This window comes from Ceratotherium simum, chromosome 2 (genome assembly GCF_057802395.1).
Source record: "Ceratotherium simum simum isolate JZ-2026a chromosome 2, ASM5780239v1, whole genome shotgun sequence".
NCBI classification, from domain to species: domain Eukaryota; kingdom Metazoa; phylum Chordata; class Mammalia; order Perissodactyla; family Rhinocerotidae; genus Ceratotherium; species Ceratotherium simum.
The window spans coordinates 3,193,519-3,217,612 of record NC_141901.1 but is presented as its reverse complement, the minus strand read 5'-3'; the positions used below and the strand labels follow the sequence as shown (position 1 = coordinate 3,217,612).

At 43.2% G+C, this 24,094-nt stretch overlaps 1 protein-coding gene across 1 annotated transcript; it reads right to left on the bottom strand.

The window, feature by feature from the left end:
* Positions 1-16,142: 16,142 nt before the first annotated feature.
* IL20 (interleukin 20) lies at positions 16,143-19,429 on the bottom strand. The gene is made up of 5 exons (XM_004425090.3): positions 19,271-19,429; positions 18,916-18,981; positions 18,648-18,800; positions 17,862-17,936; positions 16,143-16,849 (listed from the first exon to the last, which is right to left on the bottom strand). The coding sequence occupies exons 1-5, from the start codon at positions 19,427-19,429 to the stop codon at positions 16,772-16,774; spliced, it is 531 nt and encodes a 176-aa protein (XP_004425147.2). The 3' UTR covers positions 16,143-16,771.
* Between the last annotated feature and the right edge of the window lie 4,665 nt (positions 19,430-24,094).

Below are 24,094 nucleotides of genomic sequence, written 5' to 3'. Positions count from 1 at the left end.
AGGGGCTAGAGCCAGACTTGAGCATTATTGGGACTGTGTTATTAGCAGGGCTTCAAAAAGGGATCTCAAAGCAAAGGAGCTTAGACCAAGTATAGGAGGTAAAGCAAAAACCAAATGAAGACCCTACAGAATTTTTAGAAAGAATTTTTGAGGCACATGGGCAATATACAGACATAGATCTGGAGGCACCAGAGAACTTAAAAATGGTAAATATGACTTTTATCAGCCAGAGAGCCCCAGATATTCAGAAAAAACTACAAAAATTGGAAGGGGCCCTAGGGATGCCAATAGCTCAACTAGTTGAAATCACCTTCAAAGTTTTAAACAGCAGGGACCAGGTTCAAGAAAGAAAGGAACCATGGAAGATGAAACAACAAGCCACCCTGCTGGCGGCTGCCTGACTCAAGGACCACCCCCACTCTACCACAAGTAGGAACCCGACCTAAGGCAGGTGTTCCTGCGCCCCAAACTTCAAATCGCAAGGGACACCCTACGTGGGACCCTGCCAACGTGCCTACCTAAGCAGGAGGGCCATTGGAAAGGGGAATGCCCAGCCTAAATAAGATGCTTGAAGAATGACGGGGCCCAGGGGCTCTCCCAACTTCACTGACCCTGTCAAGATTTCCCACATGAAGCCCCAGGTGACCACGACGGTGGGAAACAGACTTTCGGACTTTCTGATTGATACGGGGGTTACTTAGTCAGTTTTGAACGTTTCGCTTTCTAAATTCTCTGAAAAGACAATGCTAGTGACAGGGGTCTCAGGAGAAACCTTGAAAAAGTCATACCTCCAATTCCTACACTGCCAAATGGGAAAAAGCTACCTAAAACATAGTTTCTTGTACATGCCTGAGTGTCCTGTTCCATTGTTGGGATAATATTTGCTGACCAAATTAAACAGCAGAGTGACCTTTGCGCTTAGATGTATAGATATTAACGTACCACCTGAACAGGCTTGTACCCTCCAAGCAGCACTGTTGCAACAAACCAAGGAACCTCAGACAGAAATTCCAGAAGAAATCTTACAAGAAGTAAGACCGGACGTGTGGGCGGATGGGAGACTAGGACAGGCAAAGACAGCGGTGCCCAAGCATGTTAAAATTTGTCCTGAGTCGAAAATGCCAAATTTGAAACAGTGCCCACTAAAGGAACATGCTAGGAGACGTATTCAAGCTCTATTGACTGCCTTTCTCAAATATGACCTCATCTGCCCTTGCTGGGCCCCATATAACACCCCAATTTTACTGGTGCAAAAGCCAGGCACACAGGAGCATCGCTTTGTGTAAGACTTAAGAGCAATTAACCAGATCGTGGAAGATATCCATCCGGTGGTGCCCAAACCTTATACCTTGCTTACCATCTTGTGTGGAGGTTTCAGTTGGTTTACAGTTTTGGACCTCAAAGATGCATTCTTTTGCATATCCTTGAGTCCTGACTCCCAAGAGCTGTTAGCTTTTGAATGGGAGGATCCCCAGACTAGAGTCAAACAACAACATTGTTGGAGTGTCCTCCCTCAGGGCTTCAAGAAAGCCCCACTATGTTTGGTGAAATCTTAGCCAGACATTTGAGAGATCTCCAATTGAAAGAGGGAGATCTTCTCCAATATGTGGACGACATCCTGATGGCTAGTAAGACCAAAGAGACCTCAGACCAGCACACGATTTTGACTCCAAATTTCTTAGCTGAGCGAGGCTGTAAGATCTCCAAGAAAAAGGCTGAAATCTCTCAGCAGTCTGTTAAATGTCTGGGTTTTGAACTGTCACAAAGGCAAAGAAGTCTACTCCCTGACAGGAGAAAAGCACTGACTAGGGTAGCAGTGCCCACTGCTGGGAGACAATTGCGAGGAATCCCGGGCACGGCAGGATTCTGCCGTATCTGGATCCCTAACTTTGGACTGATAGCCAAGCCCCTCTATGAGGCTCTCAAGGGAAGAGACAATGAACCCCTTAATTGGACTGGACAGTGAACCCCTTAATTGGACTGGAGAATTCCAAACTATTAAAGAGAAGCTGCTCACCAACCCTGCTCTAGGCCTCCCAGACATTAGAAAGCCAGTTGACTTGTTTGTTCATGAGAGGCAAGGAGTTAGCCTCAGCTTACTGACCCAGAATCTTGGTAACATAAGGCCTGTTGCCTATTTCTTGAAACAGTTGGTTGTGGTGATTCAAGGATGCCCCGTCTGTCTGAGAGCGGCAGCAGCCACTTGTTACAGGAGGCAGAAAAGCTTACTTTGGGTCAGCCCACCACTGTGCACACTCCTCACTGTGTGCTTCCTCTTTGGGAACAAAAGGGAAGATAGTGGCTCACCTTTGGGAGGCTAGGCAAGTATCAAGCCACACTGCTTGACAATCTTGATGTCACTCTGAAAGCAGTCTCAACCTTAAATCCAGCCACTCTACTTCCCACTAGTACTGAAGAACCTGGACATGGTTGTATTCAGATCACTGACCAAGTTTATTCCAGCCGTCCTGATCCGACAGACCTGCCACTGGAAAACCCAGACCTCGAGAGGTTCACAGATGGGAGTAGCTGCATGGAGCAAAGACAACACTGAGCTGGATATGGGGCGGTGACCCATCAAAAGACTCTGGAAGCGGAAGCCCTTCTGCCCGGTACCTCCGTTCAAAAAGCAGAACTTACAGCTCAACTCAGAGCCCTCCATCTAGATAAGGACAAGAGAGTGACCATTGTTTACTGCTTCCAAGTATGCTTTTCAGATGGTCCATGCCCAAGGAGCCATCTGGAAAGAAAGAGGATGATTAACTGCAGAGAGAAAGGAGATTAAACATACTAAAGAAATTTTAGACTTACTAGAATCTGTCATGGAAGCAAAAGCAGTGGCTATTGTCTATTGTCCAGGACACCAGACATCTGTCTGACTGCCTAAGGGAACAATTGGGCAGATCAGGCTGCAAAACTAGCAGCCAGGACAAAAGCACCTAGGTTCCCAATAATGGCCCTGATTCCTGAGGTGAATTTGATGAAATGCCACCCAAAATACTCTCCTGAAGACTTAGAAAGGGCCAATGAATGGGGATTTAGTTGGGGTTCTGCCTATTCTCAGAACGTCGACTACAGGTACACTAAAAAAAGGTGGATTTATAATAGGCAAGGAATAATCCTTGTCCCTGAACATCTTATAGAAGATGTAATAAGTCATATACATCAGAGCACTCACTATGGCAGGGACGCCACCCTCCAATGGATTCAGAAATTCATATAGGACCAAATATGCAATGGGTCATTCAAAAGGTGATTCAGAAATGTATGACATGGGGGCCGGCCCCGTGGCATAGCGGTTAAGTGCGTGAGCTCTGTTGCTGGCGGCCTGGGTTCAGATCCCGGGCGCGCACCGACGCACCGCTTGTCAGGCCATGCTGCGGCGACGTCCCATATTAAGTGGAGGAAGATGGGCACGGATGTTAGTCCAGGGCCAGTCTTGCTTGGCAAAAAGAGGAGGATTGGCATGGATGTTAGCTCAGGGCTGATCTTCCTCACAAAAAAAAAAAAAAGAAATGTATGATATGTACCAAAAATAACCCAATGATGGGACCCTCACCGGTATTAAAAGGAGTCTAATCCAGAGGCGCTGGAGCTGGGGAAGGTTGGCAGACTGGCTTCACAACGATGCCAAGAGCCACCGGGAGTTCCAGGTATTTACTGGTGTTCGTGGACACGTTTACTGGCTGTGTAGAGGCCTTTCCTTGCCGATCTGAAAAGGCCTCTGAAGTGGTTAAAGCCTTATTGAAAGAAATAACTCCTAGGTTTGGATTACCTATGTCTATTCAGAGTGACAGTGGAGGGGCTTTCATAGCAAGGATTACACGGGAGGTATCTGGTGCCCTGAATATTCACTGGAAACTACACGCTTCTTGGCAGCTGCAGTCTACTGGCAAAACCAAAAAGATGAATCACACCCTTAAAAAGACTTTAGCTAAAATACGCCAAGAGACTAATTTAACTTGGGACAAGGCCTTGCCAGTTGCCTGCTCTTGGTGTAGTCCCTAGAAGCAAGCTCCAGTTGAGCCCCTATGAAATGTTATATGGGAGACCCTTCCTATACGTTAAATATGGCTTGGGGATCCGGGGGGAGCTCCAATTAAAGAACTAGACACTGTCAGGTGTGTACAGTCTTTGGGAGCTCCTCTACCTGCTATCCACAAGTTTGCCTCTAGCAGGTTAATGTATCCCACAGATGTGCCTCTACATCACCTGTGTCTTGGAGACTGGGTCTTATTAAAGTCCTGGAGAAACAAGCATCCAGAGGACAAACTCCACCCCAGCTGGACAGGGCCCTATGAAGTGCTGCTGGCAACCCACTCCTCAATAAAGCTGAAAGGAATTAAGCCATGGGTCCACCAGACTCAAATCAAGCTAGTCCCACGAAAATTGTCAGAGCCACCACATCCCATCTACCAGAATGCCAGGGGAAATGGAAATCACGCCATGGAAGAACATTGTAGCTGAGATCATCCTGACCTTGCTGGCTCCATACTCCAGATGCTGACTTCTCCTCCCTACCTGCCTCTTATTCTTGTGAACCCTTGACTGACTTAAAGTTACTTCTCAGGAAAAGGAAGAAGTCGCAAGAGAGATGTTCACGGTCAACCAAGGTTCTTATGTCCTAGCCACACTTGTTTTGATAATTGCTCCTTTGTCATACTTTTCCATTTCTTAGAGACCAGCTGTGCATTCAACGGCATGTTACAAGGACTGAACCATTTTCTTTGCAAGTGCCAGAAAAGTAACTCTACCACCTTTTGCTAATCTTTTAGAACCACTCTTCTAACAATCTTGATTTTATTAAGGTATGGTTTCATCTTTTCCCTGACCAATTATTTCATCCCTGTCTATTGTTGGAAGAATAATTCATTTATGAGAATCTCTCAATCTGGCAAAAGCTGGAAACCTCACTGAATGTTGGATACGTCATCAGAAAGTTCACTCCGTACATGAACCTCAGGACCCTTTAGTAAGCCCTGCAACAAACTTTACTGGCATACCAAACATTAACTGTAATTATACGGGCCCGCCAACAAGCATAAGTTACAGAGTGAGACTACTGTATCCTCATCCTCCCCTACCCTGCATGTATATATACAGCTGATTTTACACGGATGAAAAAAATCCTTCAAATGTCATGAAGGAATTTCTTTCAAATCTTTCCATAAATTCAAAGGAAAGTTTCCCTGAGCCTTATGGCTCAATAACACGAAAGTTCAAATGCTTACACCAGGAATCCAGGAATCCATGAATGCACCCCACCTGGGTAGATTTTTGTTTGTATGTTTGATCATCAGCATTAGGCCTACAGTTGCCTGGCTACTTGGCTCACACAGGGTACTGTCTTTTGGGGTGACTGACTACACCTATATCTATATATAGCTCAGAGACACCCAGCATTGGACCAGCTCTTTTAAACTTTTTTCCAGAACTAAGAAGTCCATGCCGGACGATGCTACCAGTTACTTGCCTGGCTTTCAAGAGGATGTTGCCAGATATTTCTCTGAACAAACTTTGTTGCCTTGGTGGGGTGTTGCAGCCCACAAGCACACGATAGGGAATCTCTCTCTCACCTTGGGGATACTTGCCAATGAAACGGCACAGGCAATAGCAGGTCAACAGAGAGTGTTAGACTCATTAGCAAGGGCTGTCCTGGATGATCGGATAGCTTTAGACTACATCCTAGTCAATCAAGGAGGAGTTTACACAGTAGCTAACTCATCATGTTGTGTGTACATCAACACCTCAGCAGAGGTTGAAACTCACACAGACAAAATCAGACACCAAGCTACCTGGCTACAGCAGGTATCCCCAGTGGTACTGGGTCCAGACTAGTTTTCAGGACTGTCTTGCTGGATTCCCCAAGGGATTAGATCTATTTTTCAGGGACTATTAATATTTGGGATATCCATACTTCTTTTTTTTTTTTTTTTTAATTTTTTGCTTGTTGCAGTAACATTGGTTTATAACATTGTAAAAATTTCAGGTGTACATCATTGTACATCTATTTCTGCATGGACTACATCATGTTCACCACCAAAATACTAATTACAACCCATCACCACACACATGTGCCAAATTATCCCTTTCACCCTCCTCCCTCCCCCTTGGGATATCCATACTTCTTATCCTTCTGGCCAGATATTTAATTATAAAATGTGCCTTTAGATGTTATACCAAAACTGTTGAACAAGGTACAAAATTTCTAATAATGCAAAATGTCAACCTGAAGCCGGGAACAAGAGAATATTTCCAAGTAAGTGCTAAACAGTTTCATTCCTCTAACCCGGATCTATGCCCCAATTCAGCAGGAAGTACCTACATCAGTCGTCGCCCCAAATCCCTTAAGAATGAGAAATGATTGGGGCCGGCCTGTGGTGCAGCGGTTAAGTGCGCGTGCTCCACTGCGGTGGCCCGGGTTCAGGTCCCGGGCGTGAACCGATGCACCGCTTGTCAGGCCATGCTGTGGCGGCGTCCCATATAAAATGGAGGAAGATGGGCACAGATGTTAGCCCAGGGCCAGTCTTCCTCAGCAAAAAGAGGAGGATTGGCATGGATGTTAGCTCAGTGCTGATCTTCCTCACACAAAAAAAAAAAAAGAGAGAGAGAGAAATACATTTGAAAAAAAAAAAGAAGAATGAGGAATGACCAAAGAATAAGGGGGATCAAAACTGGTGGGCAGTTAGTCGTCAATGATTAGGCAGCTAGTAACTAAAGTTTTTTAGGCAGTTATTAATTGTAGCTTTTAGTCGTTCACCTGCCCATTGTTAGCTGTGCTGCTTAGTCGATATATTATCTGACCCCCTCTGGATTCCCTATAGATAACATCCCTGACACTTCTGTCACCATGGTAACAGAAGCTTGAGCTGTTTTTCAGGAACTAAGAGTCGACTGCCGTCTGGTTCAGGACGGTCCAGACCGCCAACCCACCAACTGGGCTGGTGCAGGTGCCAGATAGGTGAACTCCTGATGTCAGGGAACTAAAAACTCCACCCTCAGATCATGCTAACACTACCATTTTGTGAACATGCATCCTATGAAGAGCCGTGAGGCTTGACTACACTTGTGCAGATCCTCAATTACTTCACTTCTCCTCTCCTCCAGTCATCTATCCATACTTCAGACCACCTGCCCCTCTACCCCATAAATATCCCTAATCCCCCTTTTCTGGGAGGCAGAATTGAGATTTGTTCTCCTGTCTCCTCACTTGGCTGCCTTGTGAATAAACTTTTTCTCTTCTGCAAACTCATGATCTCAGTGATTGGCTTTTCACTCAATGGGCAAAAAGAACCTGGTTTGGTAACACTTACTAGCTGTGTGAACTTGAGGAAATTACTTGATTCCTCTATGCTTCCGTTTCCTCATCTGTAAAGTGAGAATAACAATGCTACCCACCTCATATGTATTTGTGAGGATTAAATGAGAAAATACATGCAAAGAACATAGAAGAGAGCCTAACATATTAATAAGCCTGAGAAAGAGTTATTACTAAAATATTACTAATATTTTTATGTATTACCATGACACACTTATTGCCTTTTACTAATGAAAAGAGCTTGAGACAGCTACAAACAAATTTGTACCCTTTAGCTATATGATCCTCCTTTTAGGAAAAATACTGGATAAAGTGCTCTTAATAGTACATCATATAGAAATATACAAGAATATACCGTGGCTAATCCCAGTTTTTGTCAGTCTGTTTAATGAGCCTGTAAAGTTGCTTTAAAATGATAATAATAGTCTGGCCCCAAGAAAAGTCATATAAGAATATGATATGAAAACTTCAGGATCAGAATTCATTGAGAGAGCTCTTTTTTGATTAACAATAGTAATGAAAGTGGATGAGAACTAAATCACTTCCTAACAAGACAAATTATTTTTTTCCTAAAGTCATTAAGCCTTAAGTAACTATTTCTGCTTTCCCCTAATGTTTGTTGTTCTGAAAATGTTTTTATTTCATCTTCATTTTTAAAATGATAGCTTTATTGAGCTATAATTTACATAGCATAAAAATCACCCTTTTAAAGTGTACAATTCAGTGGATTTTGGTATATTCACAGAGTTGTGCCAACCAACACCATCTTCTAATTCCAGAACATTTTCATCACCACAAAAAGAAACCTCATACCCATTAGCAATCACTCCCTGTTCCTCTTGCCCCTTAGTCCCTGGCAACTGCTGGTTTACTTTCTGTCCCTATGGATTTGCCTATTCTGAACATTTCCAGACATCGTATATGAAAAATTATAATTATAATTTCAAGCTTTGAATATTGTCTTCCTCTTAGGTGTATTTATCTTTGCTTCTGGAAGGAGGGTAGGGGATTGGTAATCCCAGATTACTTTAATCCGGTCATAGGTTGAGATGACTCAAGGCTGATTTTCTGTCCTTGTTAGGGCCAATCTATTTACGGATTTTTTTTTTTTTTTTTTTGTGAGGAGATCAGCCCTGTGCTAACATCTGCCAACCCTCCTCTTTTTTTGCTGAGGAAGACTGGCCCTGGGCTAACATCCATGCCCATCTTCCTCCACTTTATATGGGATGCCGCCACAGCATGGCTTGACAAGCAGTGCGTCGCTGCGCACCCGGGATCCGAACCTGCAAACCCCGGGCCGCCACAGCAGAGGGTGCGCTCTTAACCACTTACGCCATTGGGCAGGCCCAATCTATTTATGGATTGCCATGACTCCTAGTGGGTAGCACTTTGGGATCTAACTCCGAGCTTGGCAGGGAGGTTACTAGGGCCCTTCAGCAGGCTCTGAGCACTGATTGTTGCTGCCCCAATCCTGTAAGTTTCTAGAAAGTTCTGTACATCTTCTCAGTCTCCCAATCTTTCATCAACTCATCTGTTTAGATGACTTCCCTTGGGGAAAAGTGGTCCCCACTGCCAGGCTCACTTCTCTGGATTTCCAGCTCCCAAATCTTGGCCCTATAATTATGCCTGTCTTGTTTTCTCTCCAATATCTTCAAAGAGGTTTTTTTTTTTTTTTTTTCATATTTCCTGATTTTTCCAACTTTTCTTCAATTCTTCTCAGTGAGAAGTTTCATTTAAAAGCCAGTAGGTGTTCCTGCGTGAGGAATAAGAAATGATGAGGAAGATACTTCCACATATTCACCAGCTCCCCAACAATCTTCAATTCCCAACAGTTTCAGAAAAATCAGTGTGCCCTGCCATTGGTAGGAGAGATATATCTGCTGTGTAGGGTCTGTGAGGCTCGAACGAGACAACCTAGACAAAGTCTTTAGTGAGCTTTGTAGTAACCATGTTTCCCTCTTTGTCCCAGCCTCTAGAAAGCTTACAGCCAAATTTTGATCCTTTTAGCAACTTATTATTCAGAACCTTATGATATGTCCTTGTGGAAGAATCTTAGCTCAACTTCATTGTATTGTCTGTGTTCTAAGTTTTTCATCTAGTTCCCTTAAATCTTGTACTGCATGTAGCTTTATAAGCCACTCTAAATCACTTTGATAAGAGGTGGGACATAAATAAGTAAATGAAATAAGTTAAATGAAAGTATTTTAAACTTCTATATGCTATACATGAGTCAGGGAATATTGATATTAGCGCATGATTGAAACACCTTCCTGGGTTAGCAGGACTTCAAGGTCCTTTGTCTTCTCATGCCACTCACTGACGTTCTTGCTCACCCTTCAAGGTCTAATCCAAGGATCTCTCCTTCAGAAAGCCTTCCCTGGTCTCTCCACATGGATGTCTTTCCTTAGTTACATTGGGCTTTATTTTGCTAGACAGTGACTTGCCCTTACAACCTCACTTTCTTTATATGCCTGTAACCTCCACAACGCCTAGAAAGAGAAATTGCCTTGAATATGAATTATTTTTTAACAGCTTTTCTGATATATAATTGGCATGCAATAAACTGTACATACTTAAAATGCACAATTTCATAAGTTTTGGCATATGTATGCACCTGTAAAAGTATCACCACCATCAAGAAAATGAACATATCCACCACAGTTTGTTTAACCATTCATTTGTTGGTGGACATTTAGGTTGTTTCAGATTTTTGGCTATTAAAAACAAAGCTGCCATGAGCATTCATGTACAAAACTTTGGACATACGCTTTCTTTTCTCTTGGATAAATACCTAGGAATGGGATGACTGGGTCATATGGCAGATGTTTACTTAACTTTTTAAGAAACTGTCAAGCTGTTTTCAAAGTGGTTGTATCATTTTACATTCCCAACAGCAGTCTTGATAGTTCCATTTCCTCCACACCCTCCCCAATACCTGGTATGGTCATTCTTTTTAATTTTAGCCATTCTAATAGGTATGATATGGTATCTCATTGTGGTTTTAATTTGCATTTACCTAATGACAAATGATGTCGAGCATCTTTTCACATGGGTTTTTTTGGTTTTTTGGAGGTTTTTTTTTTTTGCTATCTATATATCTTCTTTGGTGTCTGTTCAAATCTTCTGCCCATTTTTTTAAATGTGGTGGTTTTCTTATCATTGAGTTTTCAGTATTCTTTATATTTTCTGGACATTAGTCCCTTTTCATATACAGGATTTGCAAATATTTACTCCCAGACTATGGCTTGTCTCTTCATTTTCTTAGATGTCTTTTGAAGAACAGAAGTGTTTAACTTTAATGAAGTTCACTTTATCAATTTTTTTTTACAGATTCTGCTTTGGGTGTCACATCTGAGAAATATTTGGCTAATTCAAAGTCACAAAGGGTTTTTCTCAGGTTTTCTTTGAGGAGTTTTATAGTTTTAGATTATACATTTAGGTCTATGGTCCATTTTGAGTTAATTTTCACATATGGAGTAAGGGTATGGATCCAAGTTCATTTTTTCCTACAATTTTTTCCCAATTATTTTAGCACCATTTCTAAAAAGCCCATTTTATCTCCACTGAATTGCCTTTGCACCTTTGTCAAAAATCAAATGCCCATATATGTGTGGGTATTTTTCTGGACTTTCTATTTTGTTCCGTTGATCTATTTGTCTATTTTTACACCCATTACACTGTCTTGATTGCCATAGCTTTATATAAGTCTTGAAATCAGATAATATTAATCCTCCAATTTTGTTCTTCTTTTTCAACATTCTTTTGGCTATTTTAGGTCTGATGAATTTTAAAGTGAATTTGTCAATTTCTACCTAAAAAGAGCTACTGAAATTTTAATTGTGATTGCGTTGAATTTATGGATCAATTTGGGAAGAATTGACATCTTAATAATATTGAGACTTCCACCCATGGCTATGGAATCTCTCTCCATTATGTAGACCATCTTTTATCCCTCCCAGCAGTGATCTGCAGTTTTCAGAGTAGAGATCTTTACATCTTTTGCCCCTGATTTATCCCCAAGTATTTCAAAATTTTTGATGATCTTGTAAATAGTATTTTTTAAATTTCAAGTTCCAATTGTGTGTTGCTGGTATATGGAAATACCATTGAACTTTGCATATTGATCTTATATTCTTCTACCAATTGACACTTTCTTATTAGTTCCAGTAGCTTTTTGTAGAGTCTCTTGAATATTTCTACCTAGACGAGCATGTAATCTATGAATAAAGACAGTTTTACTTCTTCATTTCCAATCTGGATGACTTTTATTTCCTCTTGAATTGAACTGAGGTTTACTGGTCTTGGAAGTACAGGGACCTTAGTTTTAATGCTAACTCTGCCAGAATTCACTATGTAACCTTCGACAAGCTGCTTTCCTTCCCTAAAGTCCAGTTGCCCTGTTTAATGATCTGTGTGTTCTTACCCACTTCTAACATTCAGTGAGACAAAGAATGTCCTCTGAAAGATGCTGGCACTCTAGTTGTCATCCACAGCTTCCTGCCTCCAGGCCTCTGAGTCCTACCCTCTTCCCGTTAAGCGATTGACTCATTGCGCTCAGGACAGTTGGGTTGAACCAGAGTGTCACGTTTTCTCCTTCCAAGCTTCCAGTGAATTAAGGGAGTGGCTGTATTCAGTCATTCTTTCATCACTTGTTCTGCTGCCTCCTGTTGGCAAGGCCCAGTCTGCAGGGTGGATTATCTGTTTTCTAGCAAAAACCAAAGCCTTTAACTCATAAAAAATTAGTTGAGCGCCACATACATAAAAAGAGCAATTTTATTTAGTTTTTGAAAAATTTTTCCATTTAAATACATTCCATTCTCTTGCTTTTGAATTCTGTCCTATCAATAATGTAACGTTATACTGTGGTGAGATAGTGTAGGCTAAGAAGCTGAAAAGACACACTCCTGTCCTCCAAGAACTTGTCCAGCAGGGGAAAGGTCCATTTGCTCTCCATCTGTATGGGAAAGGGCTAGGCAAACAAAGTTACACTGGATTATGTTGGAGAAGGCCTGAAGCCTTGAAAATAGGGAATTCGGGCAACCTCAAGCCATGGTGGGAATGAGAGGTATTGCGGACATTTTTATTCTTTTGAGTCACCCCACATCTGGATCTCATTCCTAGGTTTGATAGATGCCCTTCCTTCTGGGAAGAAGCCCACCTCCCAACAGAAGGAAGTCTTGTCTAGCCTTCCTGGCATCCAGGGGATCACCTAGTCCTGCCCAACCTTTAGATGTGCTCACCTCAAATTCTGAATCCAAAGCTGGTGATACAGGAACCATGCAAATCCCTTCTTGCAATGAAAGGCAATAGCAGCTACATCTGACCCCCTGAGACAGTGGTATCACATCCAGTTTCTAGAATTCAGAATCATCTCTTCCAATTCTTCCATTTTACAAACGCAGTGTAGAATAAAGGAAGACTAACCAAATGAGAATAGGCAAAGGCTATTTATTCAGAGCTTGCTGTAGCAAGGGAGTCAGCCATCATCACTTATGTTTTGGCAGAGACTCAAAGGCCTGCAGGAGTGGAACAGCTTTACAAAAGAAAAAAAGGAAGCCTTCAGGTAGGCCTGGATTGGAGGCTGCTGGCCTGGGGAAGCCGTCAGTGAGCTAACTAGAAGCAGAGCATGCCATGTGATTGGTTAGGAGTGCATATTTGGCTTTTTCTCACTCATGCTAAGTTGGAAGTGGACATAAAAATTAGGGAAGCTGTTAGTTATTAATCAAATTCTGACCATTTGGGGCTGATTGCTACAGGGGTTATGGTTTGACTTCCCGGGATGGTTGCTAGAGATAGCGGTCTGACTTTATACAAGCCTGACTTATAGATAGCAGACTAGCTTTCTGGTCTGCTTTCTGCAGATTGTGGATCAGAGTTATATTTTTATAGGTGGTCTAGCCATTGTCCGTTTGTATATTCAGTCTCTCAGCAGAAACTGAGGCCCAGAGAGGCAGAGTGGCTTATCCAAGATCTAACCGCTAAGAGTAACCAGAGCTGTTAGGTCAACCTGAGGTTTAGCATATTCATCTTGTCACCTCCAAAGAAACTTACATTCTGCTTGTTGAGAAGACAAGGTTTAGACTTATGGAAAAATGAAGTTCAGCACAGGTGTCATGGAGATAAGCTGTGCCAGGATGTTAATAGTTAGTGCCACAGCTTGGCAGGAAGGCTCATCACTTTCCTCTGCAGGCGGAACCCCTGCTATCTCCAGAGCCTCTATTGATCAAGTGCTTTCTGTGTCCCAGGCATTCTAGCCGGCAAAGTGAAGTGTTAAATGCATGGTTCTCCAGTCTGCCTACTGCATTCATATTTTACCTCCACCATTGTTAGCTTGAACAAGGTACTTTGCCTTTTTGTTCTTCAGTTTCCTCATCTATAAGATGGGAATAACAATGGCCCCTATCTCACCAGGTTCTTGCGCATATTCAATGAGCCGACACTTGCAACACACTTAGAACAGTACCTGATTCATGATAAGCGCTTGTACAACTTAACTATTACAGTCGCATTTAGTCCTCACATCAACACAGTCTGGTAGGCAGTATAATCCCCACTTTGCATATGAAGAAACTGAGGATGGTTATGTCACTGGTCCAAGTGAGTCAGGATTTTCGCTCATGTCTCTGTGAAGCCAAAGCTCATCATTCCTTCCTGCTGGGCTTCTGAACACAAGATGTCATTGATGGGAAAGAGGACAGTAGGGTGGGAAAACATATACGGTTGTGGTATCAGAGTGCCCGCATTCAACTCTCGGTCCTGCCCTCTATTAGCTGTAAAACCTTGCACAAATTACTTCCCATCTCTGAGCACATTATCACTTGCAAACTGATAATAATACTACCTACCTCACAGGATTCTTTTAAGGATTAAATAATGTATGTGAAGTTCCCAGTACAGTGCCTGGCACATGATAAGTACTTAATAAGTGACAACAATCATTTTAATTATTGGAATTGAAGTGACAATCGGAAAGAATCCTTTAAAGTCTGTCCCTCAACAGCTCCACCTTCATGAAGTTTTCCCTTAACCCCCAACCTGGCTTGACCTCTCTGCTGCTGAATTCCCCATTATTGGTACTGTGGTAGGTCAAGCAGAGAACAGACAAATGACTTGGAGACGGAGATAGGTCCTGCAGGGGTGGGGAATAGACAGGCAAAGAGGTAACAAGTCAATGGTAGCATGAAGTCCCGAAAGACCAAGGCTTGCCATGGCCCAGACTTTTAGAAGAGTCAGAGATGCTTCTCAGGAAACTAATGGAAGAACTTCATCCTCAGCTCTGAGTCAACGTCAGAGGCACTCATCTGAAAGACTCTCAACCTTGGCAGCTAAACCAGCCTCCTCGTTGCCATCCAATGTCTCTTGGTGGTTCTAATTTTAGCACTGAGTTCAGTGAAGTTGACCTCTCAACTATTCCTTGGGAGTTGAAGCCAAGTGGTTTGTCAGACTGGTCAGAGAAAACCAGGAGACACACAACTGGAAAATCTGGTAGAAGAGGGGTGAGATGGGGTAAAAATCTGATAGAAAATGGATGACCATAATGGGGAGCATCAAAGCAGAAAATGCCTTATTTTCTTTTTTTTGGTGAGGGGATCAGCCCTGTGCTGACATCTACCAATCCTTCTCTTTGTTTGCTGAGGAAGACTGACCCTGGGCTAACATCCGTGCCCATCTTCCTCCACTTTCTATGGGACACCGCCACAGCATGGCTTGCCAAGCAGTGCGTCAGTGCTTGCCCGGGATCCGAACCGGCGAACCCCGGGCCGCCGCAGCAGAGCGCACGCACTTAACCGCTTGCGCCCCAGGGCTGGCCCCTGCCTTATTTTCAAAGGAACAGGAAAGACCATCTCTTCCATCACCCTGAAAGCTGGACATTATCATCCTGTTTTCCAGAGGAAGAAACTTAATTTCAAGAAGTTTAAGTTTTACAGCCCAAATCACTCAGGTAATGAGAGTAGAGTCATGACTCAAATCCAAGAAAAAGGATATGGGAAAAATACACCTAAATGTTTGAATGGTTGTCTATGAGTGGTAGGATTATGGGTGATTTTAATTTTCTTCTTCATATTGCTCTGCATTTTCCAAATTTTCTCTATTGCTTAGTTCTTACTTGTGCAATGAGAAAAAAAACCAATATAGTAATTTAAGCGAATCATGGCCCAGGCTGAGGGCTGGGAGCAGAAAACAGAGGCAGAAACAAGAGCTCTCTGTGGGAGCCAGGGCATCAGCATCAGTCTGCTCTTCCTGAAATTGGGAAGATTAAACTGCTTAAGCTGGGGGTGCAGTTCAGAGTTGCGGGAAGGGTCGGGGAGGGAGGCAGCAAGCAGCCCAGGCCAGAATTCTGGCTCCTGCAGCCCAGGGCAGCTCAGTGTGAAAGGGCCTGGAAAGAGAACACTGACCCGTTAGTTGGTCACAAAGACAAAGACTTGATCCAGGAACAACCTAGACCCTGGGGCTAGACAGAATCCAAAACGGGAGGGCCTCAAAAGAGGGCTCATGCACCGCCCCCCCCCGCCCCCCCCCCGCCCCGGCTCAGTCAGAAACCCGGGGTGCAGAGAGGACAGTACTTAAAGCCAATGAGGTAAACGCAGGGACGGCTGAGGCCCCTCTCTCAGTCACAGTCCCTTTATGTGGAGGGCATCCATGGTATCAGAGATGTGAAGGAGTTGAGACAGAGCTGGGAATGCATTTGGCAGGAGAGAGAAGGCCCAGGTTCCCACTTGCATCTTTCTTCCCGAAAGGAGCAAGAGGACCCTGGGTGATATGAGATTCAAGCTCATCCCCACCATTGTTTCTGCTCCTGAAGCATTTTCAAACTCCAAGCAGATGTTATGCAAAGACAACTTTATTTGTAGAAATACATTTTGGCCATATTCCACAGCTGGAAGACACACAATGGGGTTGGGGCGTTGGGCGGGTGGTCAGTGATTGTTAAGATAAGGCTGTAATTTCACATCAGAACTTCTTCTGTGACACACTGAGCAGCCATTGGTTCTCACAGAGCATCAGCAGTCAGTAAATATATCCTTAATTTAACAAAAACGAATACTGCCCCCTCCAGCCACTCCTCTAGAATTTACAGAGTTTGTTTACTGTATGAAAATACATGACGTGCTCTGGTCAGGTTATAAATATAATCCATGAATTTTTTTAGAAAGCCTTATGTCAAGTACAAAAATAAGTTAAATAGCAAAAATAAATAAAAATATTAACTAATAAATATATCCAACAGTAGAAAAGATATTACGAAAATCTTATAAAACCATGGTCTAGATTAAGAGTGGCAACACATGAAGACAACCACGATAAGGAAACAAATGATACATAAATAATGTACACTGTGACCAGCACTAAATTATATAAGAAAGAGATGGTGGTTTAGGGTCAGGCTTCCACTGGTACTAAGGACTGGGACACTTGGCCGGGAATACTCTCAGCAGTAGCATCATTTTCCTTCTATGCCCTCTCCTCCATCCATCGCAGGAGAATGTCGAGCTCTCCCAAAGCCTTCAGCACCGCTTCTTGAGGCTTAAGCTGAAAGACACACACTCAGGAGGTGAGAAAATCACTAAGAGACAACACGTGCTCCAGGGTTAATCTTCTTTCATTGGTGGGTTTGTTGGGGATTGTAAGCAGAGCATTCTTTTCAACATGAAGAGTTTGAAAGAAGTTATGGAACCTCAAGCTCTTACAAGAGGCAGGAAAATCATTGAGTCCATCACTGTAGTCTTACAGAGGGAAACTGAGGCCTGGGTAGCAGAACTGAGACTACAACCCAACTCTCTTGAATCCCAGAGATCAAAGTAATTAGGCTGCTTTTTAAGAAAGGTCTGTGTGTGTGTGTGTGTGTGTGTAGTGGTTGCCTACCGTGCATACTTCAATTGAACAAATATTAATTGTGTTAAGTAGTGGACTGGCTAGGGATTCAGAGATGAATAGCACAATCCTTTCCCACAGGGAATTCACAGTCAAGTGAGGGAGATAGGCAGAAGCAGACAATTAAAATGCAGTGTGGTAAATAGATGATGAAGTCCCCACAGGACGACACCTAACTCAGAGAAGCAGCCAGTACCTCCCTGGAGGTGATGCCTAGGCTGACTCTTAAAGGATGAGAAGGAATTAGTCAGTGAGGAATGAATTCCTGGCCTTCCTGGCAGACGTGCAAAGGCATTGAGGTAAGAAACAGCATGGCATGGGCATGTGTGAAATTGTGAGTGACTGTTTTCAAGGCTATGTATAAGTGTATGAATGCTGGAAAACTATTGCCTCTTGTTTGTGCAGCTGGGAGATCCAGATGTCTCTGGAGTGACTTGATGGAATCAAGGCCATTCCTTTTCGATTCCCAGAGCATCGTCTGGAAACAGTACCCTTCTAGAGCCTGAATGGGTGTCCCCCGGGTTAAAGCAGAGGGATAGTCCACATGACCTCAGACGGCTATTAACCTAAGGACTACAGGATTTCTACCACTGTGAATATCCACCCCACCCATCTCTGATCTCAGTTCTAAAAACATACCCACCCCAACCAAGGCCAAAATTGCATATACCTCTTCAAAGTGACTCAGAATCTGGCTGTATTTCTCCGTTGCTTCCTCCCCACAAGGGCATGTCATGTGGGCATGCTAAAAAGAATGCCAAAGAATCAGAAATTTTATTACAGATTCTGATTTTCTGCCCTTGCCATTGACAAGAAGTAGAGGGGAATTCTACTCTTTCACCCATGTTCCTGTAGATATTCCATTCCTATAGAAAAATCTTTTCAGACTTCATCATTTGGGATCATTAAACTGGTCATCGGCTAAAAGAGGAAGCCAGCTTTTTGGGCTCAAATATGGAGCTCGTTGCTTCTTTTTAGTAACAGGCAGCACTGAAGGAGTTTGTGATCACTGTACCCAGTCTGGCCTGCACCGCCCACCTCAGCTGTAGTCTAGCTCCCTCCCAGAGAGCCCCCATGGGAAGAGACAATTGGATTTCTAGGTCCTACTCAGACCCTGTTTTGAGATTGAGTCCAGTGGTCTGTTGATTGGCTGCCTGGACATAGGATGCACTAGGACACCACAGGTAACAGAAAAAGCATAATTTCATGGAGAGTGGATAACTATCATTAACATCAAATAGCTAGCATTTTGTTCTTTGGACTTTTTACATGGAGCATATACCCAAAAGTCAATAAAACTGAGTTCTTATTACCTAGTCACATGGCTCAACACAGATTATTAGAACTTTTGGACTCAGTTTTTCCATCCATTAAATGGAGGTAAGAAAGAGCTTGGTTGCTAAGTCATTGAAGTTATGTGCTGAGATAAATCCTTTTACCCAAGACCCTTACTTACACAGAGCCGGAGGTCCTTCTTAATGGTAAGAAAAGAGTTGGTGAGACTGCTGATCTTCCGGAGGATGTGGTGGTCAGGGGTCTGATAGTTTTTAAACACTTTGTCCAGGTAGAGTCTCAGAATATGACGGAGGAGACAGCACTGATCTGCAGGCTACAAAGAAGACTAGTATGTGGTGGGGGGAGGGTGTCCAGGGACAAGAACTGGGGTGGTGGAGATGCCCCCGACTCATACTTCCTCCCAGAACTCGTAGGGGACAAGCACATACCTTTGTGTCTTGCAAAGACTCTGTCTTCCTCAAGATTCTGATGTCGATGATTTCATCTTCAGCTTGCTAACCAGAAGAAGGCAAGGCAAGAAAGGCCAGATAAGTGACTGTTGCCAGGGTCTGAGACATCAAGACCTCTTATCCACTCCTTGCTATGGCCTAGTGGGCAGCGTCCCTCTCCAAAACAATTTTCAATTATGAACTATAGATATTTCTTAGAGATGCATCCTCCTGGTAAGGAGTCCCCAGCCTGCCTCTTTTTGTGATCACGCTGCTGGGCTACCAGGGGACAGAGAAAGACAAGTAGAGAGGAAAAAAGGCAGCCACAAGGTGGTGGGGTGCCTTCCTCACATACCACACTGTCCCGTATCTTAGAAAATACACTTCGCATTTCCTGAAGGTTTGTGGTGATCACACAGCTTCCCAAATGGAGTGTCTTCAGCCCAGCAGAAGGTGTCCAGAAGAGGTAAAACACAGCAGTGAGAAGGCAGAGGGGAAGACCAGAGCCTTTCATCTTGTGCCGGAATCTGGAGACCACAGGAGCTAGGAATTCAAGGGACAGAGCCTGACTTGACTAACTTCCCCATCTCAGGCCTTAAGAAGCTAATCCAGTCACCAGGGACATGCCTCTCCCAGGTGTTCCCTGAGGGTGAAACTTAATAGCTTTATCTGGCTTCCCACGGTCTGGCCCATTCATCTAACCTAGAGGAACTGCTGAGCCTCCTTGAAGAGCAGCCTTCCCTTGGGGTGCTTGTTTAGGGTCTGGGTGTGAGCTGGTGCTACAGGTCCCAGCTCCTTTATCCTGTCCCCATCCCAGCCCCATCGTCATTGCCGGGCAGACAAGGCCTGGAGCAGCAGGCACTTGCAGTAAATAGATAGAGGACGACATTTCAGGGAAAATGTCAAAACTTGTTTTGGCGAATTAACGTATAGTGTCTTTCCTTAGAATGGCAGTGTAGCTCACCTTCCTGGTCCCCTTAAACCCGCAGGGCAACTCAGAACCTCACAGAAGCTGTTGCTGAGCCAGCAAAAACACTTAGAGAAAATTGTCTGGATTTTATGGTCACCCCCGGGGCAAAGGAGTTTAGCTGTTTGGCATGGGTCTGGGACCAGATTGGCTATTTGGGGATAATAGATTTATTTCAGTCCCGAAGGCAAATAGAAAGGCAATGATTTCATAACATCCCTACTGGCAGGGAAAGGCAAGATCCCATGGGCATCAGCCCAGTTCCACCCAGCGCTTCTCCTCCCTCCCTAGGGTTCTGGCTCCACAGCCCCCTCTACAGGAGGACGGGAGTCAGGCACACAGGGGACGAGTCCAAGACCACGTGCTTTCCTGGCCCTGCAACTCAGGCTGGAGGTCAAGAAAGTGATCCCAAAAGAAAGAGAAGAAAGGCGGGGAGGGTGGCCATTTCTTCTTGGGGTGAGGCTGATCTGTAAGAGGGCACTGTCTAGTGTCCGCTGAGTTTTAAGATAAAGTGATAATGGGCTGGGATTAGGGTGAGAAGAGTGAAGCACTCACCTCGGGCACAAAATTTAAAGGGGCACCAAAAGCTTCAGTAACCAAGATAGATAATATTTTAATGCAATATCAAAAGTAATGAAAAAATCCATGATGAACAAAATATCAGCATTATAAATAAAGACAGAATCTGATGGTGCTATGCTGTGCCTATCAGAACCCAAGACAAAAGGAAAACTGAGTACTCCTATCTATCTCTCTCTCTCTCTCTCTCTCTATCATCTATCTCTCTATCGACTCTCTATCTATCTATGATCTATCTATCTATCTATCTATCATCTATCTACCTATCTATCTATCTATCTATCACCTAGCTATCTAATGTTTTTATGTATCCTTAGTGATCAATTTTTTTCAAAAAGTATATGATGAAAATATTAGTGATGAGTTTTCTTCTCTTAAAACCAGGAAAATAAAAATTATAATAAATTCTGTTTGGGGAATAAATAAAATATTTAAACTTAAAATAATATTGTGAATTGCAATAGAACTACTTTTTAATTTTTCAATATTTTTCAATTGCTTAAATGTTTTGGAAAAAATCACATATATAAAATACATAAAAACATGTATACAGGCTGTACATCTCTCCTTGAGCCTCAGGCTCCAGCATGGTGCTGGTGATCACAACCACTTCCTGAATTTCTCCTTCGGGCCAGACAATAAGCTGGATGTATTCTACATTCATGCCCTCCTGAGATACAGCCAAATGTAGGAAGAGGGAATAAACAAACCAAACCCCAAAGTGTCAGAGAGAATGCTGGGTGTGGAGACAAGAGAACGGGGTCCGAATCCCTGCTCTACAAGTTCCCACCAATGCAGGTTGTCCCACTTTGCACAGGACCAAAGGGGGTCCCGGGACATAGGACTTTCAGTTTACAAACTAGAAAAGTCCCAGGTAAACCTGGATGAGTTAGTCACAGTACATCTCTGTTACCTTGGGCAAGTCAAGTCACCTCTCTGGGTTTTGTTTTCTTAGCCCCAAAGTGGTGATAATTAAACGTACCCCAGAAACTTGTTTTGACATTGAAATAGAACGATGCATGATTTATACACCTAGCACATAGTGAGTGATCAATTCATTTTAAATAAAGAATGATGCTAGTTGCTTTAAACATAGTGGGCATATAGTAAATATGTGTTAAATTCATCAATTTGATCAGCTTTTATTGAACACCCACTGTCTTGAATATTGTGCTAGGTACTGGAGTACAAAGATAACACGACAATTCCCTGTCCTCTAGGATGCTTTGTCCTAATGGAAAGGGCTCCCTAGATGTGGCCCTGAACACACCTGGATAAATGATTGGGCAAGTTGAGCTGATCCCCAAAACTGTACAAATAGTGGAGAGGGAAAGTTGTCTTACCTGAGCTCAGGGAGTGCTACTGCTTCTGGCCTCCCGGGAGTCTGTCTCCAGCTGAGGCTTCCAATTATTTATACCTATGTCACATGAAGGAAGTGAGCTTCCACAGCTGAGGGCTGACACTCTCTTGGAATTTCTCTGGTGGCATCGCACTTCCTCCCATCCTAAGGCAATTTAATTGCAGGCTGGATTACCTGAACACCCTCCTCCTCTAAGAAGCACTTCCTAGGAGATTACTGGTTATAATTGTTGGATAAAGGACATGGCTCTTTCTTTCTGGCTCCCTTCCAGAAGGAAGATAAAATGGTAATTAGGACAGAAAAGGTTACAGAACTGGAAAAGAATTCCAGGAGATGCTTCTGCCCTCTCCTTTAAATCCGGCTCTCCTTAACCAGGCCTCTCCCCAACCCCAGACGCTGGGGACTCCCTCCTGCTGTTTGTCCTGTGCTTTTGCTATTCCCACCATTTCTCTCCAACAATGGCCACCCTTCTCTCCCTCCACTCATCATTAAAGAGTAGACCCCAATTCTTTATTCCTGAACTACTCTAGGCCACACCAATACCCCCTTGTCTGACTTCCAATAGCAGATTTTTCTTTGGCACATGAGAAAGTCTAATGTTGCTGTCTGTCTCATGGGCCTCAGCCTTTGCTCCCTAACAGCATTGGAAGGTTTTCTTAGACGGGGACCAATCCATAGGTAGGACCACACTTCCAGGCAAGAGTAAATCAGAGCACCTGAGACGAACTGCAGACAATGCTTTGAAAACTCTCAAGATGGTAGAGATTATGATATATTCCTTTTCAACTTTTTTCCTACTCAGTGCCTAAGACTCTGAAGCCCTGTGTTTGAGCCCAGGGATCCCTAGTTTACAGGATGATGTTGGCATGTTATTTCATCTTTCTGTATTCCAGTCTACACATCTGCAAAAAGAGAGCAATAGAACAGATGATGTATAAGATCCTTTCCAGTTCTGACATTCAATATCACTATGATTCGTTGCTCTTCTACCTTTTGGATCAGAACACTCTTTTTAATGTCTTTTAACGTCCTCCTAAAGTCTCTGGAAAATAAAGACCATAACTTTCCATTGTAATGCTTGATAACTGTTGAAAATATGTGTGAATATCTAATCTAAACATCTCTTGAGCTCAAGCCTGTTTTTCCATCGTTAGTGCTAAGTAAACAATTTCTCATGATCATCCATAACTGATTAAAGTAAAATTGAGAAGTATGGGCTGACAAGAATACTTGAAATCAAGACTTTCAGAAGATATAAGCTGTACTCACGCCAGTCAATTCCTTTCCATTGACCAAGAAGAAACCAACTGCTTTGTTTTAAGTTACCTCTAATGATTAATTAAACTCAGTTATTCATGTTTTACTTTAATAATCAAATCTCTCCCTTTCCTATATCAAAATACTTTATTCTTTTTTTTTTTTGTGAGGAGGATCAGCCTTGAGCTAACATCCATGCTAATCCTCCTCTTTTTGCTGAGGAAGACGGGCTCTGAGCTAACATCTATTGCCAATCCTCCTCCTTTTTTTTTTTTTCCCCAAAGCCCCAGTAGATAGTTGTACATCCTTCTAGCTGCTGTATGTGGGACACGGCCTCAGCACAGCCGGAGAAGTGGTGCGTCGGTGCGCGCCCGGGATGCGAACCCGGGCCGCCAGCAGCGGAGCACGGGCACTTAACCGCTAAGCCACCAGGTCGGCCCATGCTTTATTCTTTTACAATCTGTTGAATAGATCCCATTCCATACTCTGTACAGACACCAATTTAACTCACCTTCTCTACAAAACATTCCCTGGCTCACCCTAACCTCTCTCTCTCTACCCACATTTCCCAAGGCAAAATTGATTCCCTCCCACCTCTGGACCTCTCTTTACCTTGTATACACCTCTTTTTACGTATCACGGTCAATTGCAATTTCTTGGTTACATATCTGTTTCTCCCACTAGCCTGAGAGCTCCTTGTTCATCTTCAGGTTCCCAACACTCAATGGCTCCTGATAGGTGCTCAGTTAATACTTCATGACCACTGAATGAATATATTGATTTAAAATCCTTTCTTCTTTATGTTACATCCTAAAGCCACAGGATCTCAGCCTTGGCTGAACCTAAAAATGGAGACATACAAATCAATCAGTAATTACTAAGCAGCCTAAAATTAGATCAAGATAAGACGATAAGGAGATGAGAGTAAAAGATAAGTTCGTTTGAGGTCAGAAGTAATATTGATCATGTTAAGCAGTTTGAACTTTATCCAAAAACAAGGAGTTATAAAGGCTGTC